The sequence below is a fragment of the Hevea brasiliensis genome, chromosome 9, assembly GCF_030052815.1.
Source record: "Hevea brasiliensis isolate MT/VB/25A 57/8 chromosome 9, ASM3005281v1, whole genome shotgun sequence".
NCBI lineage: Eukaryota > Viridiplantae > Streptophyta > Magnoliopsida > Malpighiales > Euphorbiaceae > Hevea > Hevea brasiliensis.
The window spans coordinates 18,376,943-18,401,591 of NC_079501.1; the positions used below are offsets into that span (position 1 = coordinate 18,376,943).

Genomic DNA, 24,649 nt, shown 5'->3' on the forward strand with positions numbered 1-24,649 from the left:
CTTAAAATAATCATAGTTCTGGAATCTGTTCCAATTCAAATTTCTCGAATGGCTATCTCATTCTACAAATTGCATTTCGTAATTGTTAAATCAATGGTTAAAAAAACAAGTATATTAATTATAATTTTTATTCTATTATAATTAAGTTTTTCTAACTATTCATGTGCACTTTAATTATGAATAAATTTTATTTATTTAATTTTAAAATTAATTAGTAAATTGGTGTTTGTTGATTTTTTTTTTTTACATGAAGGAATCAAATTAACCACTACATGTATATATGTTGTTTATATCCATCAATGATTTACATGCATTCATTGCTGATATATGAATATATATATAAACCTAACAGGGCATTATTATTGTTAGATCTCTGTTCCATTTTGTTGGTGTCTTTATCCCCCTCTCTCTCTCTCTCTCTCTCTCTCTCTCTCTCTCTTATAACATTCTTCTTTTTTAAAAAAAAAAAAATTTTATTCTATTGCTTGTTTGCGATTGTAGGAAAAGCCAATATCTTGAAAATTCACTTATTAGAGATAACAAATCAAATTATGTTGTTGTATTTGTTTATGTTAAAATTGTGTCCTTGCGTGCTATTTATGCTTAAGTCCCAATCTGTTGACATTTCTCTCTATCTTTTACAACCAGAAACCTATCAATTTGCGATTATGTCCAATTTTGGTTTTTTTTTTTTTTTTTTTATTTCAATTATGTTCAATTTGATAAATTTATAACTATTAGGTTGAAATTAGCTAAAACGACCTAAACTGTAATCAATGAATTAAAATTTAAATTCAAAAAAAAAAATTTTAACCTTTAAGAAAGACAACAAACCATAATATTTCAATTTAATTTGATTTATTTTACTTGCATAATCCAATTTCACTTGAATTGAAATTTTTTATTTAATTTTGATTTAAAAATTCTTCAAACCACGTTAAATTTATTAGACTGAATAACAATGGATGAATCATATAATAAAATATAGCCTCTCCGTAGGTTATACAACAAAATATAATCTTACTTATTTTTCATTTTAAAAATATGAATCTCAAAATAAATAGATAGTGAAATTCAAACCCTAGACGTTCCTATTTCATATACCTTTGAAGATGGATAAAGACCAGTTAGGATACATTGTATGCTTCTATGATCATTTCTAAATTTTTACAAAGAAAGCAATGAGACCATTGCATAATACCCCTCTATCTCACATGTAACTCACTACACACATCTCGAGTTGCATAAAGTAATTCATATTTTCAAATGTTACAACAAGGAAAGAAAAAAAAAAAAGAGTTTTCCATTGTTTTTTTTCCCTATCATATGAACACCCTCAAATTATCAAGGCTTTATGAGTGCCTCCCTGAAACCCTCCAACACCGATGAATTCATCCACCGAGCTCCATAGGCACTTCTGAACCTTCAAACAACTGTTCATCGTTCCCTTTGCAGATTGATTAGTGTGGAGGTCTTCCATATCCAACATCTCATGCAACCCAACAGTCGTATAAAAACACCACCAAGGTAGATTTATGATCTATAAAAAGGGGAATGAGCTAAATAATACCATATTGACAAGAGATCAAAACAAAAAGAAACTAAAGAAAAAGGAAAGGAAATCACGTAAGAACAGGGGCTACAGCACCTTTACCTTGCTTATCTTTTGTCTCCAGATACCACCCAAGATCTTGTTTGTCTCACTTTCATAGAATTCCACGTCATTTTCTTTTTCTTCCATCTTAAACTTATCATTTTTTTATATTTCCATTGTCTAAATCTCTGTCGATCCCTTAACCAGCTAGAGTAATCCTTTTCCGGCTTGCATTCAATGAAGTCAGCTAAATCATCAAAATCAGATACTCGGGAGTTTTGTCCAAGTACACATTTCAGGAACATCTCACCATTACTGGTTTCCTTAGTATTGTCTGCTACAGCAGAATCCAGGTCATTTGGGACAGAGGAATATTTTAAAGTTTCCGCTTGCTCGTCTTGTTTTATTTTGTTAGAACATATGAACGAACCTGTTCTGAAAATATAGCGGTAAAATGGGAAAACAGGTTATCATATTGAGAAAAAAAATTATGAAATGCTGAAACAGAACATGTACCAGGAGTTTATAAATGCAACAGACTAACACCACCTGGAAAGTAAGTGAAGTGTGTTTCTACAGTACTGGACCAAAAACGCCCTTAAAAAATATAAGATTTCAGGAATATGCAGATTTTAGCAGTATAACTAAAAACAGAATAGAAACTAACATCAATTCAATGTTTCCTAGCTATGTTTCCACTAAAAATGTATCCACTAAAGCAGCAACACAAATGTTTTTAGCATAGAACCAAACAAGCTCCCTACATCCAGAAAACAACCTCCACAACAATAGTGGTGTCAATTTTTTTGTGAACCACATAAAGCATTTCTAAACTAAAAAAGGTTTCTCTAATTTCAAAAACTAGAAAAATCATGGATTAAAATATCCCCGGGGAGCTTGATATATCCCAGTTAGAGACTAACAAGAATATTATGTGAACAATAAAGTTACATACACATTACACGACATCATTGTTTTTTCCTTTTATGGTTTCTGCCCTGTTATTCCATCTCTTTGATTTCAAGATGAAAACAAGACACAAACCACAAAAGCTCCTTATTCATGTTTGAAGCATCTAAATTCCGAAGATAGGAAAGCAACAGAGCATAATTCTACAGTAACTGCGACAGATTGTTGCCCTGAAAATCTAATTCTATAAGACAGACGGTACCCAGTAAAGGTAATTCAGTTTCATAATTCTTTTGTCATGCTTACAGAAACAGTATAGAAAAAAAAAATAGATCATCATTTACCTCAAGTACATATCATGAATCTTCTGAAATTTTGATGAAATTATTCGGCTAGTTTTTCTGATCACCAGGACCTACAACATTACTAAAAAATTTTAATAGGCTGGAAGCACAGAAACAAAATTGAGAAAGCCACAAAGGCAATAAAGAAAGTTTACCCCTTCAACATTGTCAGACAATTTAGGTGAACAGGAATTTGATCCAAAACCAAATAATGACCCTAGTGCACTGAGATCACACTCTTCAACAAGAAACCAATTCAACAGTGTCATCATCATAAATAAACAGCTCTTCACTAAGAAATCAATCCCACTAACATAAGTTAATGAAAGCAAGCCTGAAAGATGCAAAAGCATCCACTTGGACTCCTTATGCCTTGCAGGGTGAGATTGCATGGATTCATATAAGAAGTTCTGAATTGGCAGACGGATACTAAACTGTTGAAAACAGCCAAGAACACCCACTATATAATCATATTCCTTACATGAAGAAACATCCCTGTGGGATTTCAGACATTCTGAATTCCTAGCACGCCTCAGACACCATATAGCTTGCAACATTGAACTACTCATTAACTTCAGTATAGAAGCAAGAAGATATAAATCTTGAGGGCTTATTTCCCCTATTTTCTGAAATAAAGGGCCATTTATATCATTAGATGAACATCCCAGTATAATGCAATTTAAAATTGATAAAATCTCATCTTTATAAGATTCATCAAAAATGCACAGGTTCTCCTTCACATATGCCATAGAGACAGCCACCAGGTCAGAATTTGTTCCAGAGGACATATCACTTAAATAGGAAGATGCAAAATTTTTTGATTTGGCAATCAGATGATGTATCTTGTCCATTGTGGCTTGCAGAAGAAAAGATTCAAAAGTTGGCTGACTGCCACCAAGCGAACATAATTTATCAAAAGACCCATTACCATCCAAATTATTGCTATCAACATACAAATTAGACATATGTCTGGTGTACAATACAACAGACCTTTCAAATGCTGTTGAGTACCAATCCATCAATCTAACATCCAGCATAATATTCTCAGAAGCTGCGCAAATACCAATGACTTCAGAAACCAATAAAATCAAATGTGCCTGAAACATTTTTGGAGCTGAAAGCATAACAGGGTTGAGAAGCAAAGACAAGGATGCTGGCAAGCTTATTTCAGGAATTCTGAAGTCATCATTATGGCACCAAAATAATCTGTTGATGAAACGTACAAATACTAGCTCATTGGAAACTGATAGAATAAAATGAGCACAAATCACCTCCAGCACACATCCAAGATTACCATGGCCAAAGTGGAAGTTGAATAGCATTTCACTTCTGGAAGACGCAAAATCAATCAACGTAAAGTACTCTCTCAAAGATTTATGCACCAAAAGCTCATCTGCAAACACCTAAAGATAACAATAATTCAACATCAAGTGCGTTTGCTTCAAGGTAACTCCCATAAAAATTGCACCTATCTAGCAAAAAGGCTTGAAAAGGGGCATAGGATTAGGATGAAGACAAAAGCCTTCACAGAAACAAAGCAACCCTTCAAAATTCTAACGAGAATCATGTGCCATTAGAATGAGCCTAGCATTAAGAGAAATGAATGATTCACATTTCACCAGAATATAAAGATGATCACCATACCAACTGATAACATTAAAAAATTAAAAAAATAAAAAATAAAAAAGGTGGGTAATGCCACAGCTCAAAGCAAATTGAAACACAAGGTTTTCTCATTTATGCTAAAACACTAGAATCAAATTTAGAATAAAAAAAATTAATCACTCATGCATATTGTTTGTCGCAAGGTATTTTGCGGTCGCCTGGACAAGCACTCACCGAAGTGGGAAAGAGTGAGGAGTCGCCACTTTGATTTTGAGAGAAATCAAAGAAAACCATTTGTGAAATGCTAATTAAAATGAAACCACTTCAAATGCAAAGATTCTAGGTTCGGGGTCCGTAAACGGGTGTGGAAGATGTTAGGCACCCCACCTTGTCCCTCAATGAGGGTGAGTAGATTTAACCTTACGCTCTTTTATAAATTAAAATTGATAGTTATGAGGGTTCGAATGGAAATGTTAATCCTTTAGATAAAAGGAAATATTTGATTTTTCACTAACTCGGATTACCCAGATACACAAGTAAATGAGACAACCTTAGTGAATTGATGTCATGTGGTGGTTTTTCATTTTATGGGATTATTTTGCGTATTTGTTAAAATTTGATTTGAGAATTGGATAAGAACTCTCCTCCGATCTCTTTTAGATTAAAATTTCGATTGAAAATCGGATAAGAACTTTCCTCCGATCTCTTTTAAATATTTATTAAAATTTTGGATTGAGAATCGGATAAGAACTCTCCTCCGATCTCTTTTAGATATTTATTATAATTTTTGATTGAGAATCGGATAAGAACTCTCCTCCGATCTCTTTTAGACATTTATGACAATTTTGGTTGAGAATCGGATAAGAACTCTCCTCCGATCTCTTTTACTTGAATAGGAGTCGGATAAGGACTTTTCCGACCTCTTGAAATCTTACATATCGTGAGAGCCTAAGATTAAGGATTCTAGCATTCAAAGATGCCGGGAACCTGAATAAGGCTTCTTTTGACTCATTGATACCCCATGACTTGACAAGGGGTACAGACCGAATTTTACCGACCTCCTATGTAGTCGCCTTAACAGCACTTTTGGCAAGCGATACCCGATCTGTCTCATTTGCTTATCTAAGGTTTGGTTTTACTCCGCCTTGTGACGTCTTACCCAATCGTCTTCTGTGTTATTCTAGTTGTTCGACTTTACTATTTTCCTGACTTATTATTCGAACCTTTTATTATTTTAAAGAGACTCTTAAGATATAGTTACCTACATTTTATCCGACCACTTATACGCTACTCGAGATTAGAACACTTGTATTTAGAAGTAACAAAGGTTAACAAAAAGAATGGACTGATTAACGAGAAGTGAACTCGAGAATAACCTTCTTCGCGTTTTTAACACAATATAAATTTGGTGAAAATTACAAACATAAAAACAGCGGAAATACGTAAAAAACAAACGCTTGATAAAGCAGCGATATAAGCACTCACCTGTTGGGCGCTGAATCTATTGAACTAACTATGGAATCACAAAACGTAGCAGGACTGCGGACTGATAGCTTGAGGGCTAAGGTTCGCCTTGAAATGAAGGATACTTCGCTAAAATGCAGTCAGGTCAAAATAATAACCGAGTTTGAATGGAGTTGAGCTCGAACAACGAGCGGAAATAAAGATAACAAAGACAGAACTGAAAGTGAGAGAGTGTCACAGAGTAATGAACGAATTGAAAATGGAGAGTTTCAGTATTCAAAACCCCTTCCAAGAGAATACTTCAGAAAACTGGTTTCTAAAGTTTTTCTATGAAAGCTTAAAAAAATAGCAGAGTAACAAACTGAATTAAGTTTCAGAGTTCTTCCGCTATAGTCACCACCTTTTCTTCGTCCTCCTCCTTGAACAGTTTTCATGCAGGTATTTATAGGAACCGGGTGCTCCCCATGAAGGGTCATAATTTATTTTGAGGGAGATGGAGGGTTTAGATTTTGAAGGACATAATCTGACGCTTGGGAATTAAAGAGAGTCAGAATGAACGGCTGGGATCCTTTTCAAAAATTTTTGTCCTTTTTCTCTTCTAATCTGACGGCCCAAATTTTCTTGTCCAGGGCGATCCGAGAGCTGGGAATAAAAGGCGCCGGTCTTGTCGTTTTCCTCTTTGATCCAAGGGCTCCGGGCTTGTCCTTACAAGTAAGATCAACGGTGGAGATTGAGATGTACAGGACTGTCATGACATACTCTGGCACCTGTCAGTAATGTGGGCGATTCTCCGGCATGCGGTGGAGATCTCGTCTGCAACGCTTTAACTACCTTAGCTCTGATTATGACGACAGTTATTGGAAATTGTCTTATTCTCCTTGCTTTCCGATCTCTCCTCTTTTCCGATCTTTCCAACACGATCCCTTTTCCGATCTCATGCCAGGCCCTCCTCCCGATCTCTCCTACTCCAGTCTTCTCCTGTATCTGGTTCGACTAAGTCCAAGCATTTATTTCCTTCGATTTTCGAGGCGTCCGCTTCGTTTTCTGCTTAGCAATAAATGCTCGGACCTCCTCTATATATACCTTCAACAGGAAACCCTTCAGCATTTGATTTTCTCCCCTTTCCTTCTCACTTCTCCTGTTCTAGCTGCTCCGGCAACAATCTCGGCCATGATAGCCGCTTTTAATCTTTTCCCGATTGTCCTCTTTGTCCCTTGCCTGAAAATTTGCGATTCTGGTGATCTGAGAATTATGATAGCCTCATTTGATGACAGTGAGAGAACTAGACTAATTTACCAATCTAGATCAAGGACCTCAATCGTGTTGATCTCGAGTCGTTCGGCCGATGTAATCGGCGAACTGATTTCCAGCGAGAAGACTGCTAATATTCCCCTTAACATCAGTGACTGCCCCTTGAAGTTCATTTGGCTCCTCACCCTATTGGGCGTCCCGACTACGGCTTGGTTCTGGTCGATGACAGTGGAGATGACTCTCCATTCTCATGAGAGTCATAATCACCCCATCTGAGCTGTACATCTATCCGTTGTCCGTGGCTGGACAAGTCTTTTGATTCAGCCACGAGACTAGGATTTGACATAGGCCTTTATTAGATAGGATGTTCCACCGATCTTTAGAGATCGCCCATATGATGTAATCAGATCTTTTAATGTAATCCGATCTCTTGAGATCGCCGAAGTGATGTAATCTGACCTTTTGGAAATCTCTTGAGATCGCCCAAATGATGTAATCCGACCTCTTGAGATCGCCCAAATGATGTAATCCGACCTTTTGGAAATGAAATTTTATTTTGACAATTATCATTTCATTATTATTGCTTTGGTTATTTTCCGATCTCTGGTGTGGTTTATCCGATCCAACTCTCAATTGAATGGTCCTTAACCGATCTGTAATTCAAAACGTCTTAATCTGCCGATCTCTAACTAGCCGATCTCTTTATGGAATTTCCAGAATATTCGTGAGACGTGTCAGAAAAGGCTGGCAGATCTCGTTAACCGATGCGCCGCTTAGGACACCGTGAACATTAAATGCTCGGATGGGTATAAATAAGGGAAGGGTTAGCCAGTTGCTTTCTTATGTCATTTTCAGCCTCTCGCGAACGATTTCAAAAATTCTCCCGTTTTCTCAAGTTCTTCCAACACCGATCAGACTCCGGTAAGGGTTTTAATCTTTCTCTTAATTTAAATTTCCTCCTTTCTCTGAAAATGAGAGGCCTAGGGTCAGAGAGCGGCAAGCCCCCCTTCTGTTCAGATCTCGTGGTCGTCTAATGAAGTGGAGGTAGTGGGACCAAGCGTGCGACCTGAACCTCCTAGGACCTCTGTTCCAGCTCGGGGTCAAGAAGCACCATCAAGACATGTACATTTTTCAGGGAGAGAAAATCTGCCCATGGACGAGCTGCCATCAATCCTTCAAGAAACCGACCTGCAGTCGTTCAGTCAGGAGTATAATATCCGGCCTGATTCATACGAACTCATTAAGTGTCACGGCGATCTTCGAGCCGATCACTTCTTCGAAGAGAACGATATGATCATGGTATACAAGGAGCAATTAAAAGCCGGGCTGCAGTTCCCTCTCGATGACTTCTTCAAGGAAGTCTTAAAATTTCATCAAGTGTGCATAGCCCAAGTTCACCCGAACTCATAAGGGATCCTAGTAGCCTTCAGAGGCATTTGCCGAGCCAAAGGAATCAGTCCTACAGCTAAGGTGTTTGCCGAACTACATAGGCTAACTCGTCGAAAGGACGACGAGTATTGGTTCTTCCAGGCGAAACCCCATTATAGGCTTTTTACCGATCTGCCTTCCTCCCTGAAGAATTGGAAGAATCGCTTCTTTATCCTGAGGAGCAAAATTCCGAACAGCTTTGAGAGTTTCCCTCGCAGCTGGCTGCACCAGGGCCCCTTACTTCCGAAGCGCATTACCCTGAATAGGGAAGAAGGCCTAATAGTGATGGAACTGAAGGATCAGGCGGCCAGAGAGAAGTTCTTTTGTTTGGATGCAGTGACTGCCGAACTGCATCACTGGATTATACAACTGATCACCGGCCAAGATCGCGGGCTTCAGCTCTCTGACCTCGGCCTCGGTATTTTCTAAATCCCTGATCTTTGGGCCTTAGCGATCTCACGGACCTCTTCTTTGTGCAGGTATGGCAAGCGACGAGGCTTCCAAGGAAAGCCAAAAGCGGAAAAGGGAGGTCTCCCGGAAAGTGCGGGAGATGAAGCGTTCCGAGCTGCTTCAGACGCCCAGTCGTGATCCTGGGGAGATGCAAGGAAGCTCGTCTCAACCCTCGGGGCCGCCGATCTCTGACGTGGAAGTAGTTCGGTCTCCCCCTCGTCAAGAAGAGCCACCTCCACTTCCTCCAGTTGCTTCAAGTGCGGAAGGGGGTCCTTCGCAACCTCCTGTGAGGACCCTTTCCCGCGGCGCTCAAGTTCTGATCTACTCGCTGGAGAAGAACATGACTGTTCGGGAGAATCCGGGCTTGGCCAAGGTCTTGGGGGCCTCGATCTGCCTTCAAGAGGAACGGGATAGGCTGTCCCCGAACAATCTTGATGACATCCTAACCCGGTCTATGAGCCTGAACGTGGAGTGTTTGGTGAACCAGCACATTGTCCGGGAGAAGGCTCACCGCCTGGGTAAGGAAGTCGAGAAGATGGGTCATGAAGTGGCTTCCCTCCGATCCCAACTCTCATCCGCTCAAAACTACATATCTGAAATTGAGGGGCGGATGAAATTCTACGAAGATAAGCTGGCCAAGCAAGCTCATGTTCTGGCCGAGCGAGCTCATGTTCTTGAAGAAGTTCAAGCGCTCCGAGCCGGTGAAGTTGCTCACCTCACTGAGGAGCTCAAAGCAAAAGAAGAAGAGGCGGTGACAAGAGAGGCCGGCGCTTATGTGAACGCTCATAGGAATCTCTTGGCCGAGCTCAGGAAGCGTTATCCCGAGGAGGACTTCTCCTGGATGGTCGACCTGGCTCCCCAAGACGAAGAGGAAAGCGAGGAGGCCGAGAGTAATAGAGGGGGCGAACAAAATGTAGAACAGGCTGGGGGTGATCCTCCAGCCGAATGACTTGTATATATTTTATCTGAAATGAAATGAAATTCCTTTTTGTTCGATGGTTAGATGAGATCTGAAAGTATCTAAGTCGCATAAACACTTGATTGTCTGACCGTATTAGAACTACAACTAAAAGTGATTACTAATCTAAGTGTAAGAGATCGGGAAAACATTGTAAGCATGAAATCGGCTGAGAACAAACGCTAAACGGAACTTGATTAAAAATTGGAAACTTGATTTGAACACTTAAGATCGGAATCATCAAACCAGATTGGAACCTTAACTTTATCAAGTGATTATCCCCAAACTCTTGAAAGGGAGATCGGTAATGACAGGTTTGGTTTTGTCAGAAAAGAGATCGGAAATGTGATTGACTGGCTGGGAGACTCGACAATTGGTATGAGATCTGTGGGGGTTTGAGCGATAGGGAGACTTGGCGTCGGTTTGATCCCTGTGAAGAGAGATCGGAAATGAATTGAACTCGGTATTGGTTTGGTTCCTTTTGAGGAGGGATCGGAAATATGATTAACTGGCAAAGGGAGATCGGAAATTACTGGAGACCGGAAATTACTGGAGACTTGGTGTTGGGGGTCGACTTCAAAGCCTATTGGGTCGGCCAAAATATAGTGTCGACATTGTTTAACAATAACAACAACTAAGTCTTAATCTCAAACTAGTTGGGGGTGGCTATACAAATCCTTTTTTGCCATTCAAATATGTTACACCAAATCCACATCAATATTCAAAATTTGTAATTCCTTTGATATCACTTCCCTTCACGTCATCTTAAGTCTCTCCCTTATCTTTCTTACTTCTTCCCCCACTAGCTTATCATAATTCCGTACGGGGGCATTTGAAGCTTTACATTGGACATGAACAAACTATTTTAATTGAAGCTTTCTCATTTTATCTCCAATATGTGCTATATGCATCCTTTGACGGGTGTAATCATTCCTATCCTTATCCATTAATGTGTTACCAGACACCCATCATAATATCCGCATCTCTACCACACTCACCTTATGGATATGTTGTATTTTAGATGCCCAACATTCACTCTCATACAGCATAACTGGTCTAACACTAGTCCTATCCTTTAACTTAGTTAGGGATCTAATCACAGTCCTATAGAACTAACCTTTCACTCCTATGCATATTGTTTAAAAAATTAAAATATACATTGCAGACTCATAACACTTGAAAGTAATATGCCTAATTGGCAAAAGAACATAACCAAATAAACGATAAATCAAGATGTAGCAATACCCTAAATTTGGGGAATTTCTTCCAAAAATAATCTGTGAAATAAAAATATATATCCCAAGGAAACAGGTGCAACTCGTAACACTTTAAGCACAACATAGTATCATGGTCCCAACATGGCTGGTGGATGTTCCTGCTATTTGTATGTGTTCCTGCTATTTGTATGTGATCTAAATAAGATTGTAACACCAGAATAAATAAGACTGCAAACAGAGACTTCAATAAACAAAAGTACAAGCAAGAACTGATCATGTAAGTTGATCCAACTCACATAAGGTAATTGCAAATATATAAATAATGGTGGAAAGAAAAATGTTGGAACTCAACAAAGTTTACTTCTTTATAAGCTATAGGCATATTTAGAAAGGTACTACATAATTGCTATCAGAATCTCATACAACATAATCATTTTGAATGTGAAGGTGTACCTATCAAATCTATTTTTGGTCAAGTACAGAGTAGTTAATAGACTTGACTAATGTAGTTAACCCAAATAGCTATAATTGTATGTCTTTTCCATTTTTATGTTGCATTATTCAGATAAGTTTCAGCACCAAGCACAAGCGATGGTTTCCAGTAACTTATACATATAAAACTTCCAAAACAGCATTTTCTTTCATTTAAATGATACTCAAGTAAATTCAAAACAAGAGTCACTTAGGTGCAAGTTAATACAATTCAAAATCACAACTTCATTTCAGGTTGATAAAATGCAAAAGGGGGGAATTGCCGCATTCTGGGAGACAAGGCATTCCATTTAATGGACAAAGTAAAATATATATTTTTAAGCATAACTCTGGGACCAATGAGAATATATATATATATATATATATATATATATATATTTCACAAGCATTAGTAAAAATTTTAGAAGAGGAATTAGCTAACAATAAAGGTGGGGAAAAAACAAATTTTGAAAAATTAAATATTACCTCAAGCACTCCACATAGAAGTGTATAGCACGAATCAGAAGGTTCCAACAAAGATATTGAAGCAAAAAACTCCTCAGTAACATTGGCAGTACAATCGCCATTAACATAAGCACATTCAAGAGAAATTAACCTCTTAAAAGTTATGGAACTTTTCTCATTTTCACCACCAGTTAACTCAATAGAAATCAATCTGCTAAGTAGTACAAGAAGAAGTCTGCACTTTTCTATGAGAAGACTTTGGTTGACGGCCAACAAAATTAATAGTACCATACAACATCTCAGCAGCAGCATTAGTTCTTCCCTCTTTGCCCAAATATCTGTAAGCAAGGCAGCTTGACCACTATCCCGAGTAGCAGAAACATCACGTAAAGCAGAGAACAACTCCTTAAATCTCCTGTCGAGTTCCTCAAACAAAATATCAGATAGATAATGATATTCTTTAAATTTCAACTGGAGCCCACATTCATCCAAGTTCTCATCTGTGCGACTCGCAGCAGATTCACAATTAGACCAACTCATAGCTGGTTTGTTCTGCGACAAATGTACTAGCATGGCATACAATATTCTCATGTTTGCTGGGATTAGACCCTGAAATTTTAGGGAAAATTTATCAGAACAAAATCTAGCAAACTGAAGCCCACAACTTGAGTAGAAGAGATAAAATCTAAACAAAAATCAGTACAGAACTTGATCGGAAACCCTTTTATCTAAACAAACTTCCACTTTAATACCCATAAAATATTTCCCAAAATCTAACGAGAGTGTGTGGGATATTCAGGGAAGTACCTCTGGAGATTGAATTGCGGAGATAATAGTGTGGAGAGTAAGAGGAGGAAACTGGATCTCTTTGGGGCGGCACTGGCCTTTCTTCTTTAGCTTTCTGGCACCCATTTCTTTGATTTCTACAACACATAACCATACAAAAGGAAAAGATCTTGAAAAGACTTGGAACCAGACCTTCAAATTTGGAAGGACCACAAATAAATACAGGGGAAGATTTCTGGGTTTCACTTTTTGGCGGGATGATACAAGACTGGGCTATTCTATGGGCTTGCCTTTGGCCCATTGTCACCACTCTCCATAATAAATTCAGGACAATTTTTTTTATAAAAATGAAAAAATATATTTTTTTTTATTTACAACAAGTGCATTTACAAGTTGGTTGCGATCCATTCTTCTACTCTTTTGCCTTTTTTATAAGCTCTATTCGAAGACATCTTCAATGGAAGGTATGCACTTTGTAAGGTGCTCTTATAAAAAAATAAAATAAAATATATTAACAATAAGAAATATATAAAAATTTTATTGAAAAAAAATTAAAGATTTATTAACAATGATAAATTTAAAATTTTATTCACTCAAAATTTATTAATAATAATATATATAAAAAAAATTTGTTCAAAATCTATTTTAAACTTATATAAATATGAGAATAGATAAAGAATTGATATCAGTAAAAATATTCACTAGTAGCCACTTAAAGAGTAGATAAAAAGAAGGATAAGATAAAAAATAAGAAAAATAAAAAAAAGAAAATAACTTTTAAAGACAATTTATAAATGAATAATTTTTTTGTGATAAATTATCATTTTGTTGTTAAATTTTATTTTTTCTTAAAACAAAAATTACATTATTAGTATTTTTTAAGGTATATTAAAACCATAAAATAATTACTGTTTTTTTTTAGTTCATTTAATCGTTTTGAAAGATTTTCACTATAATTTCAAGATAAATTAATATTTTATTATTAAATATTATTATTATTATTATTATTACTTTTATTTAAAAAAAAAACAAAGTAAAATGACTCAAAATCTACATTCATCAATAAAATGATCCGTTTATTTCATGAAAATCTAAAATACCCTTGATGAAATTGGAGAAAGTAAGAGATATCAACCAACTCATTCACATCAACACCCTACGATGTTGGGGTAGGGTTGAGTATTCGGTTTGAATCGAACTGAATTAAATTATAAAAACTAAATTATGTATTTTAGAAATCGAATCGAATCGAAATATGTGAAAAATCAAATCGAATCACTTTATTTCGATTTGGTTCAGTTTAAACTGATCGGTTTTGATTTTTAATTAATTTTTAATTTATACTTGATTTTCAAATTATTTGATCTAATTTTGTCTTTAGTTTGAACCTAATAACCATTAATCAATGAAATTAAACAATTAATATATATATATATATAATTAAATATAATTCATAAATTTCTCATAAAAATAAATCAATTCAAAAATCAATTATGTTTGATTTGGTTCGATTTGAATATATAAATTACTATTCAGTTCAGTTTAATCAATTTTTTTTCTCTTCAAAATCGAACCGAACCGAATTGAAATAACTGAGATTTATATAATATAAAACCGAATCAAACTGATTAAATTTTAAAATTGAATTAATTAAACTAAATTAATTCAATTCAGTTTAATTTTTTGATTTGAACTGAAATCTACTCACCCATAGGTTGGGGGTTTCTATGATGGTGAAGTTGAGATGTAGCCAACTCAGCTTGGAATTAATATTTTAAAGTTTTGTAATAGCATTCTCTTTTTTTATTTAATAAATTTTAATTAATTAATTTTATATTAATATGTGTTTGATAGACTCCATACTTTCAATTATATATTTATATATATAATTTATTTGTGTAATTATGATGAACGAAAAATTTATATTAATATTTAATTTTTTATTATTATCTTGATATTTTTATAGTATAATTAATAAATTATTAATATTATTATTTTAGCTAATATAAATCATGTTATATTATTTTTATTATTTCGTAGAGAATTCTATATATACATGTATAGCATCATTTTATTTATAAAATATGATTTATTTAATAATTATTCTCTTAATGTTTAATAAATAGACATTATTATTAATTAAGTTATAATACATTAATATATATTTATTCTATGGCAACTTCTATTTTCACAGTTATACTTGCTTTGAGCACAACCCATTTAATTAATTAAATTCACGTAGATTAATTTATCCCATCCATAAATCATTATTTATATTTTAATTTAGTTAACATCCACTGTTTGTAGTCTATAACTTTTCTTATACATTACTTAATAATAATTAAAATTAAATAAGGAAAAAAAACTTAATAATTAAAACTATAAAAAAAAAAAAAAAACTCTTTGAAGAGCGGACAAATAATAAAGATTTTGAGATACTATCTATAACCTAAAATAAAACTAATAAAAAATTAAAAAAAATAGTAAATAAATATAAAATCATAGTGAATAAATAAAAGAAAAAGAAAACAAACTACTCGTGATAATAGAAAACAAAACATTGTGAAGATTAAATACAATAATTAATAACAATATAAAATATTATTTTATTTTTATATATTAAATTAAAATTATTCATTTATTAAAATTATTATTTGCCACATGCAAATAACACGGGCAATTAATTAATTTTATTATAAAAGTAATTAGAGACATCGCATTCTTTATATTTAATTTGTAATTATACCAAAATGTTACGTTAATTTTTAAATTCCTGAATCTTATATTTACTGTTCATTAAAAAAAAACCTCAATAGAGTCAATCCAATAAATAAGGATGGAAGCTTTTTTTTTTTTTTCTATTAATCAGGTTTGGACTTTATTAGAGAGAGACTCTTTATTTTAAATGCATATTTAACATTAAATATATATGGATTTAAAATTACCCTTCATGATTAAAATACAATTTTAAATGATGTTAAAAAAATAATTTAAAAAAATTATTTTATCATTTCAATATTTTTATGATTAAAATTTAAAAAATTTAATTTAAATTATTTTTAAAATATTTTTAACTAACATATTTAAAAAAAATGCTTCCCAACCACATCTCTAACAAAATATACCCTAAATGGAAAAGTTTTTTTATTTTACTAATGCTTTAATTACAAAAATGGAGAAGTTATTGTTTTACTTGTGTGAAAAATAATATATAAAATAGAATAATAATGATAAAATATATTTTACAACAAAAACATTTTTGTTTTTATATGTTGACCAATTGAACTGCGCCACGTCAACTTATATAGTAAGTTAAAAGCAATAGATTTAATTTATTAGTAATAATATAAATAAATCGTTTTTCTGATTATATATATATATATATATTTTTTTTTTGTTTGCCCTTTTTGGGGGTCTCCTTTAGTTGGTTTTTGGTCTTTGAAGACTCGATCTTTGTCTTCATTCTCTTCTTCGGCCTCTCTTTTTGAGCACTTTAACCTTCTCCGACTCAGCAGTTGATTTTTCTCCTCTTCTCCTCCATTTCTTTCTCTATCTCATGGGATCTCTCAATCTTTCTCACCGGTAGACGACCGGATAGCGAGGAAAGGGAAAAATCGCGGAAACTAGAGAAAATGATCGAGGGTTTTTGTGGGAATTCTTCTTTCTGATTTGTCTCTTGCCTCCTATTGGGAAAAGGTTACGGACCCATTAGTTTCCTCTCAGCCTTTAACTCTCTGAGAAGCTTTCGATCTCCCACGCTAGCTCTTTTTTGTTTGTTGATTTGTTTATAGTTACTGCATAACCACAACAATAGAAAGTCAATCTACTGACAATAAGGTAAACCCTGATCTTTCTATTTATTCTGTTGAGCATAAATTATTTCATCCATGAACTTGTGGGTCGAATAGCTTTGAATGGATACTTGGGTATCGAATTCATTCATATGGGAGACGTTAGAAGCTTATGTGGGTATTTAGAGACTGGTTTCTAAAATGGGGAGTGTTTTCTGCTGTTGTGATTGGGATATGTGGTCTTGGTGTCTATGGAGTGATTTGTGATGATTTGACTTCTGATAAATGAGTTTTGGTGTGTTATGTGATGGTTTAATCCTTGATATTTAGTTCCTGTGTGGCATTAGTATTATGTATATTAAGAACTTATTTGAATCTGTGTTCAAAATGTTGGTTTTGAATTGAAATCTTGTCTTTGTTGGATAAAATTCCTAAATGCAATTCATTATAAATTCTGAAAATTTGATTATTTTAACAAGTATATTGTTGTAATAAGCCCATGGTTGTGTTGTTTTCCTTCTTATCATTTCATTTATTGCTTTCATTGATTTTTCTATTCTTATCAATCCATTTTTTTACTTTTATTGATTGTTCTTTTTCTTTAAAGAACGATATTGGGTCACCTTAAAACTATTGTGTATATGTGAACTGAAATATGAGGTTTAAAAATGTGCGCAAGCTATCTCTTTGGTCCGGAAATAGCAATGCTAATTGGGTTTTGTTTTCTTGTTGATTTTTGCTTTTAACATATCAAATAATTTACTTGAGTGATGCTTGCTCCTTTTCTCTATCCCAAAAGTTGTTGTGTTAGTTCCTGAACTTATGAAAATGGCAGTTAGTTCCTCTTACTCATGAAAATGGCACGATTTTGCTTCATCTAGTTCTGGCGTTACGTTTCTGGGTCTTTCTATTGAGTATTGGCTTCTTCTTAAAGAGCTTTCTGGGGGTAATATTGTATGTATTTGTATGATTGACTTTTTATGCTTTTGGGTCTATAGGACTTTGGACTAGATTTTGCTGATTTTGTGTTTTTAGGGCACAACATCATTGGCCAACTTTTAAGAGTTTTCCAGAATATTTTATACACAGAAATGATTGGTTTTGTAGGGCTCATTTCCATTTTTTTTTTATGAAGATGACGCTGTTATCTTCTCTTTGCCTTTTTCTTCTTTTAGGGTCTTTACCTGTGAATTTATGTGTTTTTGGGTTATGCAAGAGTCAATTTCTTAAGATTTGTGGTTAATAAGATCTCTCTTTGTTGTTTTCCCATGTAAGGCTTATGCTAGGAAGAGACAATATTGAATAGTTGGGCATTCAGTTTCAGATTTTCTGTCTTTTCTTAAGCAAGGGCTTGTCTGTGTATTTTTATTTAAAAGGTTAAAGGGTAATTATTTATATTGCTTGTTGAGAATGATATGCTGAAAGAACTTTGATTGGTTTTGGTTTCTGGTTTTCTGAAAAGAACAATTTGGTCTTGATTTCTGATGCTGAAGAAATAAGTGGGCTTTGAGGTTTTGCTTCTCAAAGAGGAACATGTTGGAAGGAGGTCCGAAATTTCCTGGAATTATTGGCCTAAACAATCATGATAACACTTATCATGATTTATCACAAGGATTCTATCATAAACTTGGTGAGCATTCCAATATGTCAATTGACAGTTATGATAGCTTGCAAACAAGCAATGGTGGAGGGTCTGTTGCAATGTCCATAGAAAGTATTGGGTCAAATGATTCCCACACTCGCATTTTGAATCACCAAGGACTGCGGCGGCATGCTAATGACAATTACTCTGTTCAACAAAGTGTTAACCGTAGAGGAAGAGTCCCACATGCATTGAATGATGATGCATTGGCCCATGCACTAATGGATAGCAGTTCCCCAACAGAGGGCCTTGAGAATTTTGATGAGTGGACCATTGATTTGCGGAAGCTTAATATGGGTGAAGCTTTTGCACAAGGGGCTTTTGGGAAACTCTACAGAGGAACTTACAATGGTGAGGATGTTGCCATCAAAATCTTGGAGAGGCCAGAAAATGACCAAGAAAGGGCAAAGTTGATGGAGCAACAATTTCAGCAGGAAGTTATAATGCTGGCCACATTAAAGCATCCCAACATTGTTAGATTTATTGGTGCTTGTAGGAAACCAATGGTGTGGTGCATAGTTACAGAATATGCAAAAGGAGGTTCAGTGCGTCAGTTTTTAATGAGGCGTCAGAACAGGGCAGTGCCACTGAAATTGGCGGTGAAGCAGGCCTTGGATGTTGCAAGAGGAATGGCATATGTTCATGGGCTTGGTTTGATTCATAGGGATTTAAAATCTGACAATCTTTTGATTTTTGGTGATAAATCCATAAAGATTGCGGATTTTGGGGTTGCTCGCATTGAGGTGCAGACCGAAGGAATGACACCAGAGACAGGAACATACCGCTGGATGGCACCGTAAGATTCTTTTCCCTTTTATGCATCTAGAACTTTCTCCAGTATTTTTTCCGTTTTATTGTGCACATTTTCTCTCTTAAACTAATCATATTTTATGAGGGAAAAGTCTTCAACCATATGTAAAGAGATTCATACAAGCATCTTGCCTGATATGCTATTGTTGTGCCCTTCTGACCATTTTATGTTTCTGAACACTGCTGATGCTGATCTACTTTATAGAACCGTCTATCTAAATCTCATGTTTATACGAGTTAAAGTTGAAGAATTGTTCAGCATCATTGATCTCTAAATTTTATAGTCTAGATGTGCTGGTGCTCATGCATGTGCGGGACTCGCACTAACTCCATGTTGGCACAGTGTGTAAAGGTGGTTCAACAAAAATTTAAAAGATACAACATTTTCTATTTGCTGCTATTGCTAGCACAATAACCATTATTTTTTCACCAATAAACTCCTACTTCTAGCATTTTGTCTAAGATTTACTTCCTTGGTATTCTTCTTTGGATTAGCCTATTTACTTATTTCCTTGGCATTCTTCAGTGGATTAGCCTTGTTTGTTTACTATTCCCGTTTCAGTCTCTTTGGTTCAAATTCTCTTCTATATTTCTGACTTTTGACATGATTTACATTAACATTATTTTAAATTGGTATGTAAACCTATTGAAATTCCTTTTATTGGCCTTCTACTATTTCATTTATCTAAGATCTATGTTAGGCAGCTCAAACCTCTCTTTTTCTGTCAAAAAGGTTCTTCTATGACTTCTCAAGTATGTTTACATCTTCTCAATTCCTTTATATAAACAAACTTTTACTATGTCCAATTCCTTATATGTCATAATGTATTATGCTCCAACAAATTTTTGCAAGGAAAAAAAAATTAATTTTTATGTTTTATAAACATCTGTGTTATTTAGGATAATTTTTTTCAATTGTCCCTCAACTTTGAGAGTGTTTCACTTTCATTCCTCATCTTCATTTTGTTATGATAAAATCCCTAAACTTTGAAAACATTACACTAAAAGCCCTCGTGCCAGAATCCCATTAGTTTTTCAGCAAGACGCTTATGTGGCAGTGCCACGCTGTAAAAAAAAATTTCTTTTCACAGACCAAACTTTCTTTCCCTTATTCGTACTCATCTACGTCCACTTACAACACCTCTCATTGGCCACTACATGGCATTTCTTTATTTTATTTTATTTTCTTTTTTGACACATGACACTGCCATGTAAGCTTTTTACTGGAAATCTGATCAGATTATGACGAGGAATTTTGGTGCGACATTTTTAAAGTTTAGGGATTTTAGTATAATATTTTTGAAGTTAATGGATTTTATGGTAACAAAATGAAGATGAGGGATGGAAGTGAAATACCTCAAAAAGTTGAGGGATGACTGGTAAAAGTTACCTTGTTGGTTAGGGCCTATTTGTTATCACTTCATGTTTCATGTTTTTTGGTTAAAAAATAATCTGTTTATGGTTTTTTTTTTTTCTCAAATACTATCTTTTCTATAATATTTTTGTAATTGGGAAAGTACAATTTTTTGATGTTTAAAAAATATATTGTGAGATCCACTGAAATAAAAAATTGAAAAATAAAAATAGTTTAATAAAAACTGTGCTCAAGTGGCATTGACATAAATAAAAGGCAGTGGCATGGGGTGTAATTTTTGTCAAAACATAGGGCAGCAAGCTTTGGGTCTGTGTCCTGTTGGACTGCTTTTGCAGAAACACATCACCTTGAAGTCCCTGATTTTTTTCTTTTTTTGATGTTACACTCTATTTGCCAAACTTGCAATTGCGAGAGTAAAAATCTGAAGCCCACTGTTATCAGGAAATTCTGTTGGACTAACTCTAATTGGAGCTACACATTTATAATCAGGATTTAGAACACCAACAATTTTCCGTATCTGAGGAGGATAAAGAGCTGTTCGATTCATATCCAGTGGCATTTTATACACTTGCAATTGAAAAGCTGATTTTGATCGGCTAGGATCCATGATTCTTGGCAAAATTATACCATTCTTGCAGCAGTGTGTACTTTTCCAATCTGTGTATCATTTGCTTTCTCTCTCTCTCTCTTGGCAAGTCACTGAGATTGGCTTTTTCTGACAATTCATGACTTTAGAGAAATCCAATTGCTGGTAGTGTTGTCCTGCTGCTTCATAAATGCAATATGAGTAGTCAGAATTATCTCGAGGCAAGTGGTTTTGTGACAAGTTCTATGGAAAAAAAAAATCAAGCAAACAAGTTTTATTCTGTTTAAAGGAAAATAAACTAAAAGCTAAAACCCTAAAAAATAGCAATTGCATGAGTTATGTTTTTCTACCTCTCTTAAACTTTTCAAATTGTATTTTTAGTGTCACGTAGTTGTGTTTCTTGCGCCCCTCAGTTATTTATTCTTTGTTTAATTATTTAATATTCTTATATTTAACTACAGTATGAAAACAAATTGTCAAGTTGTTCGGTTGTTTCACCTATATTTTGCTTATAAGTTGTCAAGTTTAGAAAGTGATGTGTGCAGTGATTTTCATTCAAGCCACACATTTTGATTTGAAGTTCAAATTTTCTTAAACTATTGTTATGACATGATAAAAATTTGCATGCTATTTCATCAGCCGGTTAGTTGGGATGTATGGCCTCTTAATGCTGTGTTTTAACTAGGTTCTGTAATAGAACATATGAAGCTCTGTTTCATAAGTTCCTTCTCAAGTTCATGATAATTTTTCCTGACTGTGCAGGTGGACATTAACCCTTTTTTTTTTCTTTTTCTTATACACTTTTAGAAATGAAATATGAATCATAAGTTTCGCTGACTAATTATGATTGTGTTTCTTTCAAGTTTTAGTTGGCGCACATGCACGAGAATATAATAGCGAAACCGAATGGACATCTTGAGGATTTCTAACTTGATAAAGTAGTATAGGTTAAATGGCCACTGGTGGTTATGTGGAAGTGGGCATTGATTTTTATGACTGTCGTTGAGATTATCTTTTTCCTCCAAGTGTACCTTCTTGAAGGGCTAATTAGTGAACCTTCTTTTTTTTTCTGGCTTTGAAGGGAGATGATCCAGCACAGGCCCTACACGCAAAAGGTGGATGTCTATAGCTTTGGGATTGTTTTGTGGGAACTCATCACAGGAATGCTTCCTTTCCAGAATATGACAGCAGTGCAGGCTGCATTTGCAGTCGTGAACAAGGGTGTCCGTCCTGTCATTCCCAATGATTGCTTGCCTGCTCTTGGTGAGATTATGACCCGTTGCTGGGATGCAAACCCTGATGTTAGGCCGCCTTTCATTGAAGTTGTGCAAATGCTCGAGAATGCAGAGACCGAGATCTTGACCAGTGTCCGCAAGGCTCGTTTCAGATGTTGCATGACCTTGCCAATGACACTGGACTGAATTCCAGAAGGTGAAAGAAATATAATAATAATAATAGGACATAAGATAGAGAGAAAAAGAAAATGGAAAAGTATTGTGTATTTATCGGGTTTAATCTTGGTCTAAAAATAGAGAAGGAAAAAAAAATGAAGATATGATAAGAAGAGTTAATTCATGGTTTAGTTGCTTCTCCGTTTTCCACGTCTTCTTCAAGTCTCTCCTGATATCTCTCATAGGTTCTCTTTCTCTTCCTCGTATGTATGATAGTTTATGCACGTTATTGATTGTACTTGATTCTTGGTTACTTCCTTGTCATCACTGTTGATTGAATGCTAAATTACTACAACTTGTTTGAGGTTTAACCAAATAATGTATATATGTTTGTCATTGTTGTTGTTTTAAAGGCATTTTGGCTGCCAAGATTTATCAACAGCTTTGTTTTATTGTTCCCTCAGGCCAGGTATCAACATTTCTAATTTTTTTTCACTGGATTCTAATTTATTTTTGTGTACTAAGGGAGGATATTATTATTATGTTTAGTGGATATGCTCATTTTTACCGCTAGACTATTAATATATTTTTTAATTTTGAATCTTGAAATGAAAATTAATTATCTAATCTATCTATATTTGTGATGATTATGTTTTTTATTTAAATAATTATTATTTTTGCTATTAAATGGCATTATTTCATTTATATAAAACTTAGAAGCTCCAATTAAGCATTAAAAGAAAAAAAAAAGTATATATATTTAAAAACGTTAATAATTTTTTAAAAGGGAACTTTTTATTTTATTCTATACATTAAATCAAATAAAAACGACGACAAATATTAAAAAAAAAACTGGTCTAAAAAATTAAAATAAAATTCAAAAAAACTTTAAAAAAAAAAACTAAAATGAGTAAAAAAAATGTGAGGAATGATTGAGAAAGAAAAAGATAGGAATAAGTGAAATTGCCCCAAGTTGTTGGGGTTTGATATTATTATTGTATTTTATAAAATTTAATTATTTAACAATAAAATTAAAATAATTAATAAATAAATTATTATTTTTTCATTTTGTATATATAAAAAAATTTCATTGATTTTTAATTACAATTCACTTTATATTTAAAAAGTAGATAATTTATTAATTTTTTAATATGTTCATATTTAATATGTATATTTTTATTAATAAATATATCATTAATAAATTGTAATTAGAATAATTAGCATGACTAATCTAATATTAATGGAATTTATATTAGAAAGAGAATAATAAAATTTATTACTTTCATACATTAAATTTTCTTTGTGAATGATTAAGGTTGAGAGGCTAAAAATTTATTTTTTCAAAATTATATTTTAAATAATGTTAAAAAAGTTATTTAATTATTTTTATAATTAAAACATATTAAATTTAACTTTAAATTAATTTTTAATACCTTCTAATAACAAATTTAAAAATATACTTTTTCGTAATAGCATATTCAACCGTAATATTAACACATATATATTTTTAGGTGATAAGTAATTATAAAGATGTGAAACATAAATTTAAATTTCTAATTCATATATTATTATAAATCATCTTAATTTAATTATTGTTAAATTAAAATTTTTTTAAAAATGATAAAAATATTTTAAAGGAAAGAATGTTTAGGAGGGATGGTGTGTGTGGAATTGTGGATGGAGTATTGATTGGATTGACACTCCTATAAAATAAATTTACAAAAATAAAATCAGTAAAATAAAAAATATATGGTTTTTATTTAAAATTTGACTTTACACATTATTAGTTGATGTGTTTCTAAAAGTGTATTTTAATTCTTAACCTTTTATTTTGCCAATTAAATAGTTTTTTTTTTAATTCATTCTTTATATTCGAGAATTTAAATGCAAAAAAAAAAGTAAGTTAGTAATAAAAAAATTTAAAATCTTAATGGACGGATTATATAGTGAATAAACTTAAAATATCGAGATATTATAATTTTAATTTAAAGTTATGAAATTTTTATTATTTTCAAAATTATTAAGAAATGAAATTGTCAAATTTTAAAATCTCTGACTCATAATCCAAATAATAAACTCTATTAATAATTATACTCAAATTTATTAGGTGGT

At 33.6% G+C, this 24,649-nt stretch overlaps 2 protein-coding genes across 4 annotated transcripts; one reads left to right on the plus strand and one right to left on the minus strand.

Moving 5' to 3' along the window:
- Window positions 1-1,068: 1,068 nt before the first annotated feature.
- On the minus strand, window positions 1,069-13,143 carry LOC110640300 (uncharacterized). 2 transcript variants are annotated; one of them, XM_021791555.2, is made up of 6 exons: window positions 12,964-13,141; window positions 12,178-12,765; window positions 3,003-4,250; window positions 2,848-2,918; window positions 1,655-2,029; window positions 1,069-1,540 (listed from the first exon to the last, which is right to left on the minus strand). In XM_021791555.2, the coding sequence occupies exons 1-5, from the start codon at window positions 13,066-13,068 to the stop codon at window positions 1,660-1,662; spliced, it is 2,382 nt and encodes a 793-aa protein (XP_021647247.1). In that variant the 5' UTR covers window positions 13,069-13,141; the 3' UTR covers window positions 1,069-1,540; window positions 1,655-1,659. The 2 variants fall into 2 exon arrangements, with proteins under 2 accessions (XP_021647247.1, XP_021647248.1); XM_021791556.2 differs by lacking the exon at window positions 1,069-1,540 and having other exon boundaries at window positions 1,860-2,024; window positions 12,964-13,143.
- A 3,207-nt stretch (window positions 13,144-16,350) lies between these two features.
- On the plus strand, window positions 16,351-22,949 carry LOC110640296 (serine/threonine-protein kinase STY13). 2 transcript variants are annotated; one of them, XM_021791549.2, is made up of 3 exons: window positions 16,351-16,779; window positions 18,196-19,171; window positions 22,228-22,949. In XM_021791549.2, the coding sequence occupies exons 2-3, from the start codon at window positions 18,267-18,269 to the stop codon at window positions 22,565-22,567; spliced, it is 1,245 nt and encodes a 414-aa protein (XP_021647241.2). In that variant the 5' UTR covers window positions 16,351-16,779; window positions 18,196-18,266; the 3' UTR covers window positions 22,568-22,949. The 2 variants fall into 2 exon arrangements, with proteins under 2 accessions (XP_021647241.2, XP_021647243.2); XM_021791551.2 differs by having other exon boundaries at window positions 16,356-16,779; window positions 18,227-19,171.
- The last annotated feature ends 1,700 nt before the right edge of the window (window positions 22,950-24,649 follow it).

Excerpts from the sequence above, each read along its gene's own strand:
- LOC110640300 (XM_021791555.2), bottom strand. The coding sequence starts at position 13,068 with ATGGGTGCCAGAAAGCTAAAGAAGAAAGGCCAGTGCCGCCCCAAAGAG. Across the intron at positions 4,251-12,177 it reads TTCTATGTGGAGTGCTTGAG|GTGTTTGCAGATGAGCTTTT; the intron begins GTAATATTTAAT and ends TGTTATCTTTAG. Across the intron at positions 2,919-3,002 it reads TGTCTGACAATGTTGAAGGG|GTCCTGGTGATCAGAAAAAC; the intron begins GTAAACTTTCTT and ends GTAATGTTGTAG.
- LOC110640296 (XM_021791549.2), top strand. The coding sequence starts at position 18,267 with ATGTTGGAAGGAGGTCCGAAATTTCCTGGAATTATTGGCCTAAACAAT. Across the intron at positions 19,172-22,227 it reads ACATACCGCTGGATGGCACC|GGAGATGATCCAGCACAGGC; the intron begins GTAAGATTCTTT and ends CTGGCTTTGAAG.